Genomic DNA, 23,328 nt, shown 5'->3' with positions numbered 1-23,328 from the left:
TGCTGAACCAAGGAGACAGGTATTGAAATAAAACACATGAGACAGCAGTACAGTTACCAATATAATCTCAAGGTCTAAATTCATCTGGTAATCCAAACCCCTGTAACACCAAAAGGCTGAGGCAACACTAATGGACCCGAAGCTATTTCCTCAGAAGCATCTAATGAGAACTCAGATCAATACTAGAGATGTTCTTAAATATACTCAGTCTATCAGCAGTGAAGCTATGTTAAGTTCAACCATAAAAAAGCCTCTAATTTTCTGTGAATTTCAGTATATTTGCCTAAATCGATAAACCTGTTACACATTATTTTATACTACCTGTTAAACATGTAAAGAAAAAGGTGTAAATGGCCTTTTAAGAGTTCTGTCAACATGTACCCCCATTGTGTCATATGTAGGCAGAATTAAGAAGAAATCTGTGAGAGGAAAAATCTTCAGAGAAAATACTACGATGGGCAAGACAGATATTAGCTGACAACTGATGTTCAACTACTTAAACCAACAGAATTTTTCTATAAGTTTCACTAAAAATTCAAATGGCACTGTGACCATTTTGACTTAGACTGCTAAAGGAGATGAAAAGCAGAAATCAGATCATAAGGAAAATGATAGAAGTATTACACGTCTGAAGAATTTCAGGCTACAGATCAATGACAATTGAAAGCAGGCTAAATTAATAAGCCCTAAACTAGGTGGAAGAAAAGCCATCTGTGCTAGTGAGCCTATATTAAGTCCTGGATCCTGGTAGAAGCATGTCAAGAAGGTTGCAAAGCAAAGTGACAAGAATAACTGAACAACAGCTGAACGTTTGTGATCTTAAGAGAAGCAGACCTCTAAGATTTAAATAGCTATGGATAGAGTTATAACAGTTTATTATTCTAAACAAATGTCCTCCTGGGTAGATTTGCAGATGAGACTGCCAGAGTGCTATCTAGAACATCATGAAATGTGAAGGACCTGGGACAACTGGACAGGTACCAAAAAACAGCAACTGAAGACAAATAGAACTTCATATTTTCCAGGAGGAGAGACTGGCAAGATTTATGCCACTGACAGACAATACTGAAGATGAATTATTAAAGAGTAAAGGAAACAGTAATTATAAGAAGCCAAAATAGGTCCTTGAAGAAGACACTGTATTGCACTAATTCCATGTCTTTTGTTAAGTTTTAAAGTGATAATTCTGTGAAAAATGAATGATTTTTTATCTGGACATTTGCAAAGCACTCAAAACAATCAGCACTTGAGGAATGAGAGAGATAGATATTTTAAATATGGGAAAGCGATGGCTCAGTGGACATATTCTTTCAGGTCCCTCACCAATCTTGATCAGTCTTTTCTTAAATTGTTTCAATAAGCTGTGATTCTTATACCAAATCACAATTTCCTCAACACTTTTTAGAATATGCAACCACTGAGTACCTGAGTATTGACAGACTTAAACACCATGGCCTTCTGAGTTAAAGAAGGATCAGGAAAAGATCCAGCGTAGGTGTGGTACCAGGAGAAAAGTGGAATACTGTGACAAGTCTACAAGTTAGGTGGCAGAATCATATAAGGTGATTACATTCTGTTTTGAAAAAAAGTGTGAAATTATACTTTTATGCCCAAAAGTGTTGGTTACTTGGTCTACTTTTGAATTAACCCATTCTTACCCAGAGAAATAACTGTCTGGAGACCCATTTTAACAAAAATTAAAATAACTATCTCAGGGCTTCCCTGGTGGCGCAGTGGTTGAGAGTCCGCCTGCCGATGCAGGGGACGCAGGTTCGTGCCCCAGTCCAGGAAGATCCCACATGCCGCAGAGCGGCTGGGCCCGTGAGCCATGGCCGCTGAGCCTGCGTGTCCGGAGCCTGTCCTCCGCAACGGGAGAGGCCACAACAATGAGAGGCCCACGTACCACAAAACAAAACAAAACAAAAAAACTATCTCAAAAGTATCTAACATTTTCATTTCAAAATGTGATTTAAAAAAAATACTCTGTATTAAACCATAATGATGGATACATGTCATTATATATTTGTCCAAATCCACAGAATGCACAACACCAAGAGTGAACCCTATAGGGAGGGTGGGAGGGAGACACAAGAGGGAGGAGATATGGAGATATATGTATATGTATAGCTGATTCAATTTATTATAAAGCAGAAACTAACACACCATTGTAAACCAATTATACTCCAATAAAGATGTTAAAAAAAAAAAAAAAGAGTGAACCCTAAGGTAATCTATGGACTTTGGACAATTATGATGTGTCTGTGTAGGTTCATGAATGGTGAGAGATATTGATAAAGGGGAAGGTTTGTGCAGGTGGTGGAGTGTGGGGAGATATAGGAAATCTCCATAACTTGCCCCCAATTTTTCTGTGAACCTTAAGCTGCTCTAAAAAGTATAATCTTAAAAACAATTTTTAACTTTGTTTTTATTTTACTGTTCTTGCTATATGTATTTTCCCTTCCTTCTGTTCATCTCTTCCTTATTTCATATAATCACTTAGCCAGTATCATGTGGCCACCATGTACTGGAAGATGGGCCATGTGTCAGGAATATAAAGATGAGCATGGTACACTTCAGCCTGTCAAAAAGTTCCAAGCATACATGAATACTATGACTATATTCCAGGGTAATAAGAACCATGTAGATATAAACACTGGGCATTATGGTAGCAAAGAGGCAGGATCCTGAATTCTACAGGGAATAACAGAAAAGCTAAGGAAAGAATTCCAGAAAGGGCTTCCTCAAAGCAAAAAGAAAGGGAAAGCAGCCTACTGACAGCCCTGAGTGTGGTGCCTTGAGAGCACAGCAAGTTGTGGAGGAAAGATGAAGCACAGGGAGAAAGTAAGACAGGGGGCGGGGCAGGAATTGCCTCCTTAAAGACCTAATCCTGGGTGACTGGGTGGCTAGGAAGGAGGGGATTACGGAGAAGTCTGAGGAAACACTTGGGGGTGATCGGTATGTTCATTATCTTAATTATGGTGATGGTTTCATGAGTGTCCTTATGTCAAAATTAATCAAATTCTGCAAATTTTAAATATGTGCATTTTACTGTATGTCAATTATACCTCAATGAAGCTTTGTTTGTTTTTAAAACTTTAATGCTATTCTGAGAATTTTAGACATCCATGTAAAAGTTATGGGAAGCAACTGAAGTAGTTTAGGGAGCTAGTGAGGGACAGTCAGTGGCATTTCATTGCTTATTTTACAACTTTACAAGATGTTCCACACAATCAAACGCAAGATTTAATCAACTGCTATTTATCACGTTCCTATTATGTGCAAAGAACCAAGCTTCTCCCCAAACACAGAACGTTCCTTTAAGTAAGTAACGGTGGATCTTCAATTCACTCATGTGAATTACAGAAGTATTCTTTTTAAATAGACACTCAAATTTGATACAATCGATAAAGTCACTAAGGTTGTTTGCATTATATAATCAACTTTAATTCCAAACAAGAATTATGTAAAATAGTAAACAAACAAAATGCAGCTTACCTGGACATCTGTGTTTGTTTACATTATTTCTCTTTGGTAGAAAGGCAGTGTTCAAAAGTAACACATCCAAAATGCTAATAACCAATGTCAATTAAAGACCAAATAGAATATATAAAATATAGCATGTAAATTAGAAATATGTTTTACTTTTGTCATGTATTACATACAACTGTCCAGGGTTCTATGTCCTACAGAGCATGGTATACAAATATAGTATTCAGAAATATGTGAATATCCATTAAATTGTACGTCCTTGAAGCTTTCTTTCAACTATCCTTCATTAAGGGAATAGTTACAGAAAAAGTCATAGTAGGGACCATGAAATACCACATAGGAATTTCAAAACAACACATTATAAAACTAAAAGCGTCCAAAACATATTTCACGGTGAAAACTTTCAGAACAATGTGCATATGAACATGCATATATTTGTAAATACAAAGAAATAGGATCGGAAAGTCAACAAAATGTTAAAAATGATCATTTATATGGAATGCAGTGGGTAGTAAGATACAAGGAGCTTCTACATTGTATTCAATATTTTTATATGCTATTTAAATGTTTTATAACACGAATATTTAGGTGTATTTTAAAATGAGGCATTTTTAATGCAGGGAAATATGCATGAACTTCCTACAACATTTTTTGATTAAAAAACAAAAAAAAACAAAAAAAACAGGAGGTCTCTACTGCACAAAGTTTAAAAGGCCTGCCCTACAGTGACACCAAATGGTGGTAGATCAAAATACAGTACACAAACAGAACATTGTTCAATTCAGTTTCCTATAAACATTATGATTCCTTTGAAGAATTGTCAGCTTAACAGAACTAAATAATGTGGAAACAAATACTCAAAAACCTAGGATTTTTAATCAAAGAAAGTCTAGTATACCAAGTTTCAAATGCAAATTTTAGGCCTCTTTCTAAACTTCAGCTAAATCTTGTGATCCCATTGAATATTTACATATCTTATTTCTCACACAGTTAACCATGCCACTGTGAGCACAGTGATTTTACCTAATGGCTTACTGATCAGAAGATCACTGCAAATATAAAAAATACAGTCACGTAACTAAAATCAGGTTCTACACAATGGGAACAAACTTTTGGTAAGTAGGCAATATTTTGGGGAAATAAATGAGAAGGTTCTGGGGCTAAAGAGGGAAGGGAAGAATCCAAGAGACAGGTAACTGATCCAATGAGTGAGAGTTTCTAGGAAGAATATTTTCATTTCTAAATCTTATTGATAGAAAATTAAGTTGAATAAAGCATGAGGCAAGGACATGTCAAATATGAACCAATTTCTCAGCAAAAAGTTGTGTCCTGGACTATCCAGGGAAAAGAATATTTCAAGTTCAGCACATCAGTTAGTACTCAGTGTCTTCTGCCCAAAACCTAAACCAACAAATAAAATTAGCATGTAAACTGTCTCATTCATTTCAAGTCACACAGAAAGATATAGAGATGAACCACCTCCCAGAACGCTCCTCTAAAATAACAAAATAAAATACCATTTGACTAGAACACTTAGTCTCTCAACATTAAATGACAGCTTGTTCAGACTTTTTGATGGGTTATTGTTTTTCTTATGCCAAAATCCCCTGGAAAACAAAGGACATATAAATACACTATCAGCCACAAAACAAGCCAATAATAGCATTAAACTACTCGGTCCTGAATTCACAGCACTGGATATCAGTTCTAAAAGGTACCAGACACCACCATGTCAACACCACTACTAGACTACAAGGCAAAGACAGGGCCAGCTCTGGAACACCTGAGAACTGTCCTGCTCAAACTGGCCAATGCCCGAGTCAGAAGGGCTGCAGGGAGAATTAGTTCAGGGAGATACCTTAAGATTCTGAATTACCAGTAATAACAGACGAGTGACTAAACACTTAGAACCATAAAAGTACCCAGGTCTAGTACACCTGCATTAAGACTGTTTTTTAAAGAATAGAGATAATATCAGGATTAAAGAATTTTGCTTCCAATTTCAAGGGAGAAATAAATAAAAGTGTATATGAAACTCTGTATTACAGGAAACCTGGAAAGAATATAGACATAGCAAATGGTTTAGTGGTTGAAAGAAAGCTTAAAGGATGTACAACTTAATGGATATTCACATATTTCTGAATACTATATTTGTATACCATACTCTATAGGACATAGAACCCTGGATAGTTGTATGTAATACATGACACAAGTAGAACATATTTCTAATTTACATGTTATATTTTATACATTCTATTTGGTCTTTAATTGACATTGGTTATTAGCATTTTAGATGTGTTACTTTTGAACACTGTCTTTCTACCAAAGAGAAATAATGTAAACAAACACAGATGTCCAGGTAAGCTGCATTTTGTTTGTTTACTATTTTACATAATTCTTGTTTGGAATTAAAGTTGATTATATAATGCAAACAACCTTAGTGACTTTATCGATTGTATCAAATTTGAGTGTCTATTTAAAAAGAATACTTCTGTAATTCACATGAGTAAAATTAATGAATTTACATAACTGGATAAAAGAAAAATGTAAACTGACTGGCAAGTAACATAACTGCAGGGTCTTAACCGATTTTTGTTAAAATGAAAACAATGCTAGAAATCACAATATCAGTGTATAGAACCTGAAGATGAAACAGAGCTAACAGCAAGTCTATCTATGGTGAAAACAAATAAAAAGGTAAGCTTTGGCCCTATTTGGGGTGCAAAGGCTATCCCAACCTTTGACTCTTCGTTGTTTATGACTCTGTGATGATTTTTCATCTAGAAATGATTAGCACTTTAGGTTTAGTCAATAAGTAAAGGCTTTTGTACAAGAGAAAATTCTTGTAGGAATCTGCAGTTTAGCTTACCTCAAGATAACAGCCCGTCTTTGACATATACACAATTACATTAAGCGTATCACTTTAAAAATAAAACAGGGCTTCCCTGGTGGCGCAGTGGTTGAGGGTCCACCCGCCGATGCGGGGGACGGGGGTTTGTTCCCTGGTCCGGGAGGATCCCACATGCCGCGGAGCGGCTGGGCCCTTGAGCCATGGCCACTGGGCCTGTGCATCCGGAGCCTGTGCTCCGCAACAGGAGAGGCCACAGCTGTGAGAGAGCCGCGTACCGCCAAAAAAAATAATAATAAAAATAAAAATAAAACAGCATTATGGGAATCTTTAAAAATGTACCTGGTAATTATAATCAGTTTCCTAAAACCACCAAATTTATATCACTTATACAATGTTGATAAATTGAAAACACATCACTCTTTAATGAATTAGTGAACTTATTGAGCTTTTAATACAGAAAGGAGAACAGAAAACTTCAAGGCATTCCATGCTGTTCATCATTTTTTGGGTAACTCTCAAGTATTGTTTAGAACTTTAAGCAAATTTTCCTGTCTTTTGGGGGATGGGTGGGAGTTTGAGAAGTAGGGAGAGCCAGATTGGAAATGGTGAATAATTGATATGGGAAAAAAGGTGAAGTTGAAGAACATTTGACACCCCCTCCCCCCAAAAAAGAGTATATAGAAAGTTCTCATTTTTTCTTCAACTGTCTTTCTGCTTTCTTCACCAAGACAATTATATTTTAAAATGTTAGTACAACACAAACCAGAACTTGAAACAATATTTTTAGGAATATTCATAATCAACAGATAATGAAGCTCTGTTCATATTTTCATAGCAGATGGTTTTCAACAGCGTCACTCCTTTCTCATTATATTCCATTTGTAGTCAGGTATGGTCCAGCATGGAATGTGTAGAGTCAAGGTCAAGTTTGTGTTGACATGTCCTGAAATGGAAGTGATCCATTTCTGTCTTAATATCAAAACTATAACCTCTAGCCCTGGTATCTGGGAATATAATTGTTTTAACTTTCTGATCCCTCTGAGCACACTGCTTGTAAATCATATCTCTTTGATGTGAACTCTCGTTTTCAAAGGCGGGCATAACCTGGCTATTTAAATAAACCTGAAATATCTGCCAGTTCGAGTTCATTCTTCTGTGACAATCACTAGAAAGAACATGGGAATAGTTTTAAATCTCTGTGATGATATGCAACATAAAAGGTTACTCGTTAAATAGACATTTTCACATAAGTTTGTATGTGTTTCAGGCTTAATGTGGATGGGAATATTTCAAAATTATAATTTTACATGTTATGCTTTTCATTCAAGAGTCAAAAAAGATGGGCAAAAATCAAAACTCTAAGTAGTCTGTTGTTAAAAATGTAATGCAAATTCTCCTGTGTCTCATATGCAAGATATTATGCCAAATAGGGATCAAGAGAAAGACAGAGTGATCAGGTGAAAGAAAATAAATAAGGGAATAAAAAAAAAAAGAAAAGAGAAAAACAAGATGAGGAGGAAAGAGTACTCTGGAAAATTGGGTAAAAAAAAAAAGCATTTTTCTAAAGATAATAAATTTAAAAGTTTCATAATAAAAATTATAAGGCTGTGAACAGGAAAAAGGTGCTTTTTTTTCTTCTGAGTTTGTGAACTTTGGGTGCAGGATGGAGGGTGAGGGAGGAGGCGAAGTGCTGTAGGGAGGGCTGAGTAGAATGGGTTCATGAAGACACAGGAAGTTTAAGAGCAAACGTCGACAACATGCCAAATATAGTATGTAGACATAGTCCTTTAGTTACCCAACCCAAATTTTCAAAATTATATCAAATACAATTCCATCATGTCCCTGGAAGTTGGTAATAATACAGCTGAAGACTGCAGGAAAAAAATAATCTTATATATTAAAAAAAATGAAATACTACTTTAAAATATCATCATGATGACTGAGTGTAACCAATCTCAAAATGATAATTTAATGGTAGAAGGAAAGAGCAGGAGAAAAGAAAGCTTCATAAAAAATCTTAAAGTTACAATACCCCTAATATATAACACTGGTAAGTCTTTTTTCACCTCTTTAGACCCCAACTTCTATAAAGTAGGAAACCGGAACAAGGTGATTATCAAGGTGTCTCGAAGATTCTCTAAAATGTATTCATTTTTCACCCTCACTGCCAAGAAAGAGACTATATTTCTAATTTCAGAGTCTAAAATATGAGATGAACTGAAGTGAATGATTAGAATGAAAAACTGAAGCTACTCTTGCAATCTGTTGGAATACACAGCTCTAGAATAAATCACAAATATACTCTCTGTGCAGGTTTCATTTTACATTTTGACATTAAAGAGAGAACTTAAAAAAAGTCATGTTTATGCTTTTGAAAAAAATCCTTGGACTTCATTTATGGCTAGAATTTCAATATATATTTTAAAATCAAGATAATTTCCCATAAATATCCTCAGGTTTAAAAAAAAATGCAAGATGAACATTAAATGTTTTTGAGCAATGATGATGTGAAAAGCCTTACATTTCCTTTTCTCTGTTTTTGCACAGTATAAAAATCCCCTCCAAAGAGAGCTGACACTGAGAGACAGTACTTACCACAACAGCAAACTGCTCGGGTTCACATAAGTTGTTATAGTCACTCTTGAACTGAGACAGTGAATTTAACTGTTCTTGATCAGGAAGATGCTTCATTAAGTTCTAAAAATTAAAACCAAAAGAAAATATCTTCACTAAATGTGCTTCTTAAATTCTAGGAAAAATTTTTAATAAACCAAGGGAAGGAAATCATTTAAGAAGTTAATCTTTAGTTTTATTTCTAGGTAAACTAAACCTTAAGCTACATTCTCTGCATCTTGAAAGCAACCAACTTTCCTCTTCTCTATCCAGGGTTATTATATATTCAAATCAAGTACTACTGAATGTTTATTTGATTAGCTATATATTGGAGAAAGAAGAATTCAACCTATACCAAAGGAACAGCTTTCTCACCTGGATAAATGTGATCAATTACATTTCAGCTTTAAGGAATTAAATGTCATAAATTTCAGGCAAAGCCAAACATATTTTAGCACTTCACTCACAGGGATAAAAGAAATCATCATATTGCTATTAATAGGCAAGTTAAAGAATGGAAAAGAAATCAAGGGAATTGTAATGACAGCATTTGCAAGATTTAACCAATATGATTACAGTTTTAATAATAAAAATGAAGGTATCTCTAAAACAAAGTAACTTTTCTGATGTGAAAGAAAATTTGAAAAGGCATTGAAGACACAGGATGATACACCTTGCAGATGAAAGCATATAGAGAGAACTTAAGTGCCGTGGCTGCAACAGCCCTTTGCCTATATCATCTGCAGCCCAGAAACCACAGGCTCATTTGCTTGTTCTGGCTCCTTTGTCCACGCACAGCCTTTCCCAAGCCACACACTTAGACAACAGAAACACTCCCAATGGAGAAAGACCAAGGGAATACATATAATTATGCTTCTCTGTTAAACCATCCCTTAGACAAAGTCTATATAGATCCTCTGTATCAAAATATAATCGACTATAATAGTATTATAGTGAGTTAGTATACTGATATTAAAATTAAGAAAGAAAAGAGTGGTTGGTGCTCACAATTCCAAATTACACCATCAATAAACTCTGTACAAGCCCAAAGACAAGTACAAATTATAATTAACCCTACATCATGCTGAATATATTTAAGGAGGAAAAAAAAACCCAAAGGTGTTAATAGTTAAAAAATAATGTTAGAGAATGTTACATATCAAAGAGTTAGATCAAAGAACAAGATTTTGACTCACTGTGTACCTTTGGACATAAACTTGATTGACTGGCCAAAAACAAACAAAAAAGTGGCAATTTAAGATCATCCTAAAAAAAGTATTCACGATTAATACTATCAAACTGAATAAAAACAATAAAGGTATATGATTTTCCCATATAAAGAGAAGTTTCCCTTAGTAGAATTGCCTGAGATCAAAACACCTGGTTATTAATATTTTCTTTTAATCATTCCAGTTGACATCTGATCTATTTATTACATTGGGCTTCTGAATTTCTTCAGCATCCTTTCAGATAATCATCATAACCCCTTAAGTATTTTTAGTTAATATATACTTAAGTTTTAATCTTTCATCACAAATTCATTAATTTTTCACTTCATTATTTTTGCTTTCTAAAGTAATGAAACTATTGTGATTTGTAAGAGTACAGGCCTGACCTTCCTTTGTCTCTCCCTTTATCATATTTCCCATCCTAAGCTCCTATCGAACTAAATTCTTCAGCTGCCCCCACACAACCAGCTTTTCCTTCACACGATGCCTCTGCTCTTTTCTACATACATGCCATATTCAACCTTTAAGGACACTTACACACACTTAGCACATTACCTAGTTCTAAAACAACCTCAACACAGCCATGTTTATCCTGTATTATAGTTATATATAAATGCCATCTCCCTTGCCACTCCAGAAAGGTAAAGTCTATGTCCGATTGAGCCTAACACCATGCCCTGCACATGGTGAGCACCATGAAATATGTGCTAAATTAATTAATTAATTAATTAAAGCCTGGCAGGACAAAGGTAAATGGGTAACAATGAGGTGGAAAAATAACATGTGAAGATGACATCAATACTGACATCTTGTTATATATGAACAAATAACTAGATATGCCATAATAAGATCATGACAATGAACAAAGCCTACCAAAATAATGATTATTACAAAGTAATGCTTTTTCCATGCCCTGTTCAAAACAGTCAAGTTCTTCACTTTACAATTAGAAAGTATTTTTAAATTAAAAACAAGACTTCAAATAACATAAAATTCTTATTGTTAATGAATATTTGAAGACTTTGCATATGTCCAAACTAAATTTTTAGACTCTAAATTCATAAGATTGGTTTTATATTTAGCGAGTGTGATAACCAGAATAATGCCCCAATCCCACTAAGAGGTTCACACCTAATCCCCAGAACCTGTGAAATATTAGATTACATGACAAAGGGAATTAGTGTTTGGGATGGAATTAAAGTTGCTATCAGCTGACCCTAAACTAGAGAGATTATCCTGGATTATCCAATGTGCCCAATGTAATCACAAAGGTCATTAAAAGTGGAAGAGGGAGAGAATAACAGAGTAAGAGGAAGATGTGACTATATAAGACAGGAACAGAGAGCTGCAACATTGCTGGCTTGGAAATTAAAGGGAGGCATCGACCAGCCAAGGAATGCGGGCAACCACGAGGAGCTGGAAAAGACAAAGAAATGAACTCTCCTCTGAAGCCTACGGAAAGCAATGCAAGTCTGCTGACACCTGGACTTTGGCACGGTAAGGCCCACACCAGACTTCTGTTCTACAAATATGTAATACATTTGTTTTATAGTAAGCCACTAGATTTGTGATAAATTGTTAAAGCAGTAATAGAAAACTAAGATATTAATAAATTATATGGAACTGAATGTTTTTAGGACATGAATTTTAAAATGCAAACTTTTTTCCATCTCAAACAACAAAAGCCACATGATCATCCAAAATATTCATGTAATCAACTTAAAAGCTACTCTGTAAGTATTTAAAAAATACATTGTAAAAAATACATTGTAAAAAATACATTGTAAAAAATACATATGCATTAAGTAGAAATATTTTATTGAAGGGATTTGGAAATCTACTCTCAAGAACAAAGCACATTCACGGTCAACAGGAATAAAGACAAAATGTAGTAAAGAGAAACTACTAGAGGAAAAAAAAAAATGCTTGAAAAAGGTTTGTTGAATTAGGTAGTTTATGAGTCTGAGACTCAGCACAAATCACTGATGGGATTATATATTACCACCACACTTAGAAGATGGGACAGACAAAACCAAGAACTTCCAAGGACACCACTTACTGATGGATTAAAACATCCAGAATATTTTTAATTAGTTGTTAACAATGGATTAAAACATCTAGAATATTTTTAATCAGTTGTTAACATAACTAATAAGAATAAAAGATAGCAAACTGAAGATATTCTCTCACTGTATGATTTGTGGTCTGCTTCTCCAACTTTAAATTCTGTCAAGACATGCATTTCTGTACCTTATGTATAGAATTCAGCAAGTAATTCTGAAACCATACTAGCATTCGTTAAATAATCCTGTAAGTAGAAAATATTTTAAAAATCTTCCAGCCTTCTGAATGATTCAGAATACCATGGAAACAAATTTCTAGAATTCATGGGAACACAAATGACTCAAGTAAGGGTTGTTAATCAAGGTAACTCTAAATAAAGAGAAAATTCCCTCAGTCTTCTATACCAAACAATAATATACCTTTATAAGACATATAAGCCCAAGAAAAACACATTCTATAAGGATTATACAAATAAATTTAAATTAGCATATTAATAGTCTTAACTGTAACAAAAACATAAACATACATGTAAAAGTAAACAATTTGCCTTTCAAAAACAGTCATTTGAAATAATTGAAATGTAATCATCTGATAGCATTATATTTAGTTTGCAGTTAAGAGAAGATGCAGAGCTTTATCTCCCGGCAATGCAGAAGTTATGCTCAAACTAATTATGCAGCAATGATTTTCCAGTTGAATGATTTAGTTTAAGAATTTTGCTTCACTTACAGATTTCTATTTAATGAGAAGCTCGCAATGAAATATTGGAATTTAAGCTCTCTGCCTGTTTGTTTACCTGAATCATAGACTCTCCCAACTGTGTTTCATCCACTTCCAATATCATCATTTTCATTTCCTCATATGGCACCCGAAAAGAACTCAGGAAGATTGCTAAGAGGAAGAGGAAAAAAAAGGTTCATAATGAAGAAGGTAAGAAAACAATTTGAGATGTAGTTCTACATATAAAATCAAAAATAATTCGTAAAGTGAGAGATTTTAATTATTTAATATAATTACTGTGGGGGAAACTTTTCATTAGCACATTTTATACCCTTCTCCAGTTTTAGAACTAGTGTTTAAACAACAGTCCTATATTATTATTCTCGTTCTGAGGTTGATTTTTAATGCTTAGTTATTAGCCTAACATAGGAATGGTGCCAATTTTGATGTGATTTTAGAAAACTGAAATATATTTAGAACACTATAGAGATATCACATTGTAATGAAAAGAACCATAAAACCTCAATATGTACATGTAATATTTATCTACATATGTGTGTTATTAGCCTGCATAATATCTTCTGGCCTTACTAAATAGTTCAGAAAAAAAAATTTTTTAAGAAAACTGCTAAGCAGTGCATTAACACTTTTCCAAGTTACAATAGCACTTCACTGTTCAGAAATATTGTAGACAATATGCCAGAGAAATACCTTTTTTATGTAACTAAAGCTTAAATATGCAATATTAGAACACAAATTTCAATGGAAAACTGTCCAAATGGACTAGATGGGATAATATGTTATTACTGAGAATTTCAGCATTATTTCCATTTTTATACCTCATACATCTTATGTTAAAACACAATGATCTCAAAAGTATATAAGAATATTTTCATAGCATTAGATTTAATGCTTTTACTGTTTCCCCCCTTATTCGACTAGTATTATTGTTTCTTCTGTCCAGTGACAGATGTCACTTCTTGAACACACTCAGACCTTGCTACCACTGCCTACTACTTTGTTTTATATACCAAACATATCATTTTACTTGTAGGTATTTTCATATAAAAACACTATTTTACACAAGATAGAGAAAACATGATCTTTCTTGGAGTAAGGCTGTATTCCTGAGGATACCATGGATCAACTACAGACGAACAACGAGTGCACCATCTGTGTTCTTATCATCAGCTGCATTCACACATTTTGAACTCACACAGTCATAAATGCGGGATAATAGTGCTAGAAATTATAAATGTGTATAATCCTCAATATCCCAAGCATAAGATGGAACAAAGGAGCTAAATGATATTGTAAAAGATAGAGATTAGTGGAATTATAAAAGGATAACCCCATTATAGACATTAGAAAGTACAAAAATATAATAACTATATGATCTCAAAGAGATAATCAATGAATAATTGATAGAGAGGGAATAAAATCTAAATCTGTATATCACATATAAAACAAGTTGCATATGATTGTAGGATTAAATATTAACAAATAAGAATATTAAAAGAAATTTAGCATGGCAAATTAGCTCATTTATAGTTAGAGAAGAACTTCTTAATCATAAAAATCAGTGAAAAACATATGAAAAGATTGATATCTGACAAAATAAAAAGAAAACACTAAAACAATTCAAAGCGCTTAAAACAATGAGAAAGCAAGGAAATTGGGGGGATGAACTTGCCTCAAAATTCAGAGGGCTTTCTCCCACTTCATTTAGAATACAATGAGGTCCAAATAGGAAAATGAGAAAAATGTATGAAAACTCAAAGGAATAAGAAAAAAGTTACAAAAAAATAATACATAATATGTTAAACATCAGAAGTAAGCAAATTGAGAAGGCAAATTGTTAAGATAGTACCTGTATTGCAAACTTAGAAAGATAGTAAGATTATTAAGAATCGTTAAAATTCCCTTTGAGAGACAGTAAATTCTACTCAAGAAACCTAACAATGGACACAACAACAAAACATAGAAAAGGTTATAATGTTAAATAGAAAGATTAAAAGGAAAGAATTATACCAAGGCATAATATAGTAATTGAGAGAAAGAAATTATAGTTTTGTATTTCAGGCAGCATGGCAAAGTAGACAGAGAACCTTGAAATATTTTTTAAAAGTTATATTTTATCTTAATCTTAAATCTATTTCTGAGCTGTAGTGAAAGAAAGGAAAATAGAAATCCTGGAGAAAATGAAATAATTACTTAAAGAAATGAAAGAAAAATTTGAAACACTGGACAGGAAAGAAAAGAACATTATTAAAGAGAAACAAAGATTTGAGGGAGAAAAAAACTTTAAAAATAAAAATATACATATTTAGCTACTGAAATGGAAAACTCACATGGATTAGACATCAGATAAAGAGAAAATTGGTGACATAGGCAGAGAAGCTACCCAAAACACAAAGACAAAGAGATGGAAAAAGTACTAGGTTAAGAGACACAGAAGATGAGTCAGGACACCTAAAAATGTCTTCTTGGAGTTCCAAAAGGAACACGTGCACATACACACACACATGCGCACGCGCGCGCGCGCGCACACACACACACACACACACACACACACACACACACCAGAGAAGGATATTTAAAGAGAAAATGTCATTTTCCAGAATTTTAGAGAGAGACAAATCATCAGAACAAGGAGGCTCAACAAGTCCTAAACATAATGTTTTCTTTAAAGCTACATTAGCTTCTTGTAAAACACCAAACATGGGAGAGTTTGTACAGTGGGAACACTCAAGCTTTGATACTGGAAGAGAAAATTGGTACGAATGCAGAACAGGTATATATACTTAGGGTAGAGGTATACTTAGAGAAAAGCCAAACTTTTTCTGTAAATGGCTACATGGTAAATATTTTAGGTTTTGTGAGCTATACAGTCTGTCACAACTACTCAACTCTGCTACTGCAGCCCCAAAGCAGCCATAGATAATAAGTAAAAGATGGCCCTGGCTAAGTTCCAACAAAACCTGTTTAAAAAAACAGGCAATGGACGACATTTAGCCTGAGAACTATAGTATGCCACACCCTTAGTATCACCAAAAGTAGGAAACAACCCAGAGGTCGAATGAAATAAAGTATAATATTCAAAGAATGTTATACACACTAAACTGCAATGAAAATGAATACACTACAGCTAGATGCGTTAACATAGTATGATTTTATACATGTAATATTCAATATTAGTCAAAACCAACAACTTGTTGTTTAGGAACATGTATGTGGTTGGTAAAACTGTAGAGAAAAAAGGAAGGGAATATTTAACTCAGGATTCAGGATAAGATTACTTCTCACAGGAAGGGGGATAAGATTAGAGAGGGTCATATATAAGTCCCTAAGTATTAGTAATGTTCCATTTCTTTAGGTATGAATGTTTGATTTATATATCATGCACTTCATATATTCTCTCATATGTATAATATGTCATAACAATATATTTAAAACAAATTTAAAAGAATAATATGAAAACAAAATGCATCTGGTAGAAAATGGTGACATACTGTGTGGTAAAGGATTAAGTTTACCCAAGTAAGGTCTGGCTCCTATGAGGTATACTGTAAGCCCTTGGAATGCCCTGTGTGATAAAAGTGTCTTTGTTTACTGGGGGCATTCACTGGACCACACCAGACAGTCTATGCTAATAATGTGATTTATGGTGGGGGCTTTGGGTCATACAATATTAGCTTGAACTGTGGAGGGGCTGGGAACTAAGGCCATCATATGGGGGTTCAGCTATAATCAAGACCCAGTAAAAACTCTGAACACCAAGGCTAGGGTGAGCATCTCTATTGGCAATAATCTGTGAGAACTGTCACACATCGTTGCTGGGAGAAGCTACTACTGTCCGTGGCTCCACTGGGGGACAATACAAACTTTATGCTTACAACTCTCCTAGACTCTGCCCCACATGCCTCTTCCCTTTGCCAATTTTAATCTGTACCATTTTGCTATAATAAACTATAACCATGGGTAAAACAGCTTTCAGTCAATTCTGTGAGTCCTTCTAACAAATTATCAAACTTAAGAGTGGTCTTGGGGACCCCCAAATTTGCAACTGGTGTCAGAAGTGAAGGTAGTCTTGGGGACCCCCTAACTTTGCAGATAAAACAACTATATGATCTCACTTATACAATTATGTAACTATATAAACATAAATAACATAATGTACGATTAATAATACATGTTTAACAACATACAATAATACATGAAAGAAAAAATTAAATGTGAATAGAAAAATCTACTTTGCAGACAGACGTAACTTATTCCTTAACTTTCTTCTATATTTGTAATTCATCCACTACTTTCAGGTATTATTCCATAATTAACATATATATTAAACAGATATATTTATAAAGATTGAACTGATTTTTTTATAGTTTATGAATAAATTTTGGGGAAAACATTTGCTATAACTAAGGGCAAATAAACTACAGAAGAGTTGAAAATGGCCTAATGCATAACACAAATCAGAAAACAAGCATAGACCTTTAAAAAATTTTTTTAAGTTATTGAGAATAATGAGATACTCATTTAAAGCTTAAAAAATATCCATTAAACTGAATCTTTGTACTAGCATGCATTTTATCCTTCAAAATGTGATTATATTGACCCCAGTGGGACGCTTTGAATGCAGTGAAGGAGTGTAAAGTGTGCAGATTTTGGAACCACACAAGTTTTCTGCAAGGGAACTTATAAATATTTAAACCTTTACATTAATTCCTAGGTTTCAGGGTTCCTCCCTTTATAGCTCTACTACCCACTCCAAAAAATCTGGTAAAGCATATGAACCTTGTAAAACTCCTGAGCCATCTCTTGATCCCAGAATGGCTAGAATTCTATCTTTTAAACTGAGCCCAGAGTCTGCCAAAACCTTTACAAACTCAAAATATAGGGATCCCAACCCACCTTTAAATAAATAGGTAAATAAATCTGTGGATTTTAGATCCTTTCTGCAAAACTCTGTGAAATATTTCAGTTAAGGGAAATCTAGGAGAAAGTATCTTAGATTTCTAAGTGATATGATAGAGTCTTGTCACCATCACAAGACTCTTCTCAGAATTCAATATCTCAGAAGACTCTGAATTTCCTAGACAAAAACCAGCTGTGAATCAGACTATAATTACAGTAAAGATTATAGGCTGCTAAAGCTTCTTAAAGCTTAAATCATAACACTTGCTATAATCAGAGAGGGTAAGAATAATGTGAGATGGATTACCTCATAATATGATGACCTGGTATGAATTCTGACCTTTTGATCTTATACTTTAAAACATGTATAACAATTAAATGAATGGATACATATGCCCTAGCTACAGCAACCCAGACAACAATATCCTTCTTTATGATAATATAACTTTGTTATCTCTAAACAGGAATAAATATGCCCTATACCTACTGGCCATTTTCAAAATCAGCAATCTTCTTCAAGTCACTGAACTGCTACACCCACCAGATACCCTACTTACAATGTCAATACTACTATACCTACATGATGAGACTGTAGTAAAGGTTAAAGAGCCAAATACAGAACTAGCACACCAGCTATTACGATTAAATTTGAAATCCCATTTAGCAGATGTGTGTAATATGTAAGTAGAACCCTATTCAACAAGTCAATTATTCAACTTTGAGATGGCTATTTAGGCTATTTTATCATGGCTAACCCATCTAAAAAGAATTATACTCAAAATGATATTTCTTTAGGACACCTACCTAACAAGACAATTTGTAATGCAGGTCATAAACATTCTTCAAGACAAAAATCGTCTTTCAAATCACAGAGTATAGAACTTTTTGACATTATCTAAGTTACTAATGCTCTTAACAGAGACAATGTTCCTTTAAGAGGGAAATTCCCTGAAATATATGTATCACATAACAAACCCCAAAATTTCACTGGTCTAACCTCCCCTGCAAAACATATTTCTAATTCAGACTACATGTCCATCACACACCAGGAAGACAGGCTCTTTTACTTATCATCCTCATACCAGGATGATGAACACCACTCTGGGTGCGGGGCAGAGAGCACTGGAGCTGCTCCCATCAGCAATTAACGCTTCCACACATAAGTTACCTCATCCCCACTGATATTTTCATTGGCCCAAGCAAGTCACATGGTACCACCTAACTTGAAAGGGGCAGGTATGTGCCCAGAAATAGAAAACTGTGTATTGGCCAATAGCACTAATGTCTGCACACTGCCCGTGGGGATTCTGTCAGGCTTGCACTGCAGAAAAGAGATGACCCTCTGCCATAATGAGTTGCAAAGCAAGAGGGTTCCAAACCTTTCACAAAAGGAATGTCAACTCTGCCTTCTCTGTACACTACCTTAACTCCCTCTTTAATCAATAGCATGGATCTTTATCCTCTCATCAAGAATTGTTTTGTCCCAATACTTGCAAAAAGCTCACTTGAGGAATGTAATAATTGAAAAGCAGACTAAAAGCCATGTTAGCTCTTCATGCCTCTAGACTCTCCACATTTTATCCCTCTTACAGCATCAGAAAAGTAATATATCCAGATCATACTATCTCAGTTCCAAACAGAACTATCTTTGATGCATTTAAGATGCAGTTAGAAATCAGTCAGAAGCAAATCTATTTGCCCTCTTCTCCCACAATAATTCAGTCAGGAAAACAATTCAATACTAAGAATTTAGCTCCTGTAACAATAATTAAATCTAAAATATTTCCAGTCAGTACTTTTGAGGAAAGGCTTTGAACTGCTCAGATGGGATAACAGAATTCATTTTAATCACCATCCTTATTTCCATTAACATTCCAACCTCCTTTTGTGTGTGATCAAGTATCACAAATAATAGAGATTCAGCAGTATAGAAGAAATAATCCACTACCGATATTTTTCAAATTATGTCATCACCTAAATTCCATAATTCTTTACTGTTATACTTAAAAGAAAGACTTTAAAGGGTAGGTGTCTTTTCAGTTACAGGAAATATATTTCCCTTTCTTAGTTCTATCTTCTAATATGCATTAATCTTTTGAAGAATTTAACTCATAATTTACCTAAAGGAAAGGAAAATTATCTTTGAATTTATTATAAATGATAATAATAAAATTAACATAAAATGAAAAGCAAGTCAAAAAGAAAATGAAATAATTTAAAGGAACCAGTGTGTTCAGTAGTGTGTTTCACTAATTTAATTGTATTGAAATCCGATACTTACAAAGGTTCTGGGCAACTTTAGAATCTAGAAATTTAAGTTCTTTAATTCTTTTCTTAATAGCTTTCTTCTCTTCAAAATCTTCTTCTCTTCTCTCTGTAAAACCAAGGATAGATCCATGTTAAGGGTGGTAGGCACTCAATTGCCAAAAGACAGGATATGAACTTTGTCATAAAAGAATCTAAAAAAAGATATAAATCATTTAAATCAGCTATAAAAATAATAGAATAATAGATATCCCAAGACCTAAACTCTTTCAGATAGGGAGTGGCAGGGCTTTTCCTAGATAAACTACTAAGAGTAAATATTTAGAGGTCTAAACAGCAAAAACAAAAACAAAGCTGATGTGCACTATGGAAACCAATGCTATCAGGTGAAGAATAAGTACAGTTAGCTCCTTTGAACAATGTACAGTACACAATTATAAAAGTAAATGTATTACACTTAGGATAGGTTAAGGAGTTAGCTCTAAGAGCGCTAAACAAAGACAAACACCCAGCTGTTTTACGTTTGATATACCTTGTTCATTTAAAAAGACAGCTCATATAAAACTTGAAGAGTAGAATGTTTACAATTTGTTTTCCAAATCTTTGAAAAATATTCAAATTTTGATAATCAACCTACTTTATCTGAGCTTTTAAAACTCAGCAAATGCATTTAACTTCTCTGTCTTTGCTAAAAAATAAGTAAGAGAATACATACATCATGCTAAACAACAATATATGAACTGTGATTATAGCACAGCACGTGACAGTCAAGGTTAACAGCTGTAACCAATAAAGTGACCCTGTCATCTTTCCTCTCCTCTCTTTTGCATACGTTGACAGCACTTCTGATTAACGTAAGTCATCTTTACAAAATTAGGATCTTGATAACAAAGAACAACGGACCAAATTGTTTAGTTAGATACGTACAAATATATCACTAATGTTGAGGAAGAATAACTTCGAAAACAATCTTCATATACAAGGTAGCACATTATAATTAAATTGTTTGTATATCAGAAAAGCATTATAATTACATGTTTAGGTACATAGTGTGAAATAGGGATCAAATTTTATACTTTTCAAAATACTTATTAACTAATTATCTCTATCATTTTATGAATAATCAACCATCTTTCTCAACTGATTTTATATACACTTTTATTCTATGTGTTTTCCTGGACTTCTAATTCTGCTCCACTGTTCCATGTACTACTCTTGTGCTATTATCATTCTGTCTTAAGCACTATAGGATTTATGATATATCTTACTATACAACTGGCTGTTCAAATTACTTTTCTTCCTTTTCTAAACTTGCTTCACTTTTCTCATTTATTTTTCCACAGGAACCTTAGAGTAATTCCGAAGTTCCAAAAATAAAATCCACTTGAATTGTATTTGAATTGCAAGGCATTTGTAAACAGATTCAGGCAAACTTGATATGTTGACAATTTCTAAACTTCCTAATCATGAACATGACATGTGTCTATAACTTTTCAACTTAACACAGCACTCTGCATAGGCATCCTGTATATTTAGTGTTAGGTATCCTAAGTATGTCTATTACACTCCTATTATACTCCTGGGGGTACTGATTAATTCTACATTTCCCCACTATACTTTGCAACTAGTTACTGCTGGAATACAGAACCTGCTGAATTTTACATATATGTTTTATAATCATTCACTTTACTTATTTATTCTTTCATTCAAGCAAGAAGTATTTATCAAGCACCAACTAAAAAAGACCATGCTAGACAAAATGGAGATGTCTTGACCTCAAAGAATTTAAGGACCAATAGAGAGGACTGCAAAGTAAATGGCAATTACAGTACATAGATATATCTTCAGTGTTTGGGTAAGAACCACAGGATATTAAAGAAAATTAACCCATACTTGCCAGAGACAGTCTTCATGGAATGAATGATATCTAAGCAAAAGCTAGAAAGCGAAAAGAAGTTAGCCAGGTGAGAAAGTTTTAGGGTGCGGGAAGGAAGGACACAGACAGATAACGGAAGGATAGTGTTTCAGGTTCTGCAAGAACTTGAAGGGCACAGAAAGAATTAAGAATAATAAGAGCTGGGGTCTCCCCTGGTGGTGCAGTGGTTGAGAGTCCGCCTGCCGATGCAGGGTACACGGGTTCATGCCCCAGTCCGGGAAGACCCCACATGCCGTGGAGCGGCTAGGCCCATGAGCCATGGCCGCTGGGCCTGTGCGTCCGGAGCCTGTGCTCCGCAACGGGAGAGGCCACAACAGTGAGAGGCCCGCGTACCACAAAAAAAAAAAAAAAAGAAGAAGAATAAGAGCTAGACTTCCTTGGCGGCGCAGTGGTTAAGAATCTGCCTACCAATGCAGGGGACACGGGTTCGATCCCTGGTCCAGGAAGATCCCACATGTCACGGAGCAACTAAGTGCATGTGCCACAGCTACTGAGCCTGTGCTCTAGAGACCGCAAGCCACAACTACTGAGCCCACGTGCCTATAGCCCATGCTCCACAATAAGAGAAGCCACCGCAATGAGAAGCCCGCACGCCGCAACGGAGTAGCACCAGTTCACCACAACTAGAGAAAGCCTGCGCGTGCAATGAAGACCCAACGCAGCCAAAAATAAATTAATTAATTAATTATTTTTTAAAAAAGAAGAAGAGCAAAGAATATTGGGTGTAAATAAATGACACCAGAAATTAATCAGACATCAGATTATGCAAGACCTTTTAAGCCATGATAAGAATTCTGGCTTTTATCCTCCGAGCAATGTGGAGCCAGTGAAGGCTTAAGCATGAGAGAGACATCAAAAGAACTGAATTTTAGAAAAACCTCAGCCTACTGAAGGTGTATTGAAAGAGTGGCAAAAATAATTGTAGAAGGGCAAGACAGAAGGGAGTTGTAGTAATCCAAATGAGAAAAAAATGGGACCTCACCCAGACCACCAGGATGGAGAGAATGGATGAGCCCTCAAAGCAGAATCCAGTCCAGACCCATCTCCTGAGTTCCAACTTGACTATCCAACTGCCTACTCTCACACCTCTACTTGGATGTTTCATGGGCACCTTCAACTTCACGTGTCCAAAACCCACATTCACACACCTCCATGCTGCTCTTCCTGGAATTTTCCTCATCTTAGAAATGGGAATGCTCTTATTGCAATTGCCCAAGTCACAAAACTTGAAGTCGTCCTCT

At 34.7% G+C, this 23,328-nt stretch overlaps 1 protein-coding gene across 1 annotated transcript in view; it reads right to left on the bottom strand.

Moving 5' to 3' along the window:
* The window catches only part of DIAPH3 (diaphanous related formin 3), a gene marked incomplete at its 3' end in the record, with an annotated part of 415,912 nt that overhangs the window by 138,337 nt on the left and 254,247 nt on the right, over window positions 1-23,328 (bottom strand). Inside the window, 3 exon segments of the mRNA XM_007450220.1 lie at window positions 8,936-9,037; window positions 13,043-13,137; window positions 20,168-20,260. Coding sequence (XP_007450282.1) covers window positions 8,936-9,037; window positions 13,043-13,137; window positions 20,168-20,260 — 290 coding nt within the window.

The sequence above is a fragment of the Lipotes vexillifer genome, unplaced genomic scaffold (assembly GCF_000442215.2).
Source record: "Lipotes vexillifer unplaced genomic scaffold, Lipotes_vexillifer_v1.1 scaffold275, whole genome shotgun sequence".
Lineage (NCBI taxonomy): Eukaryota > Metazoa > Chordata > Mammalia > Artiodactyla > Lipotidae > Lipotes > Lipotes vexillifer.
This window is presented reverse-complemented; position numbering and strand designations above follow the sequence as displayed.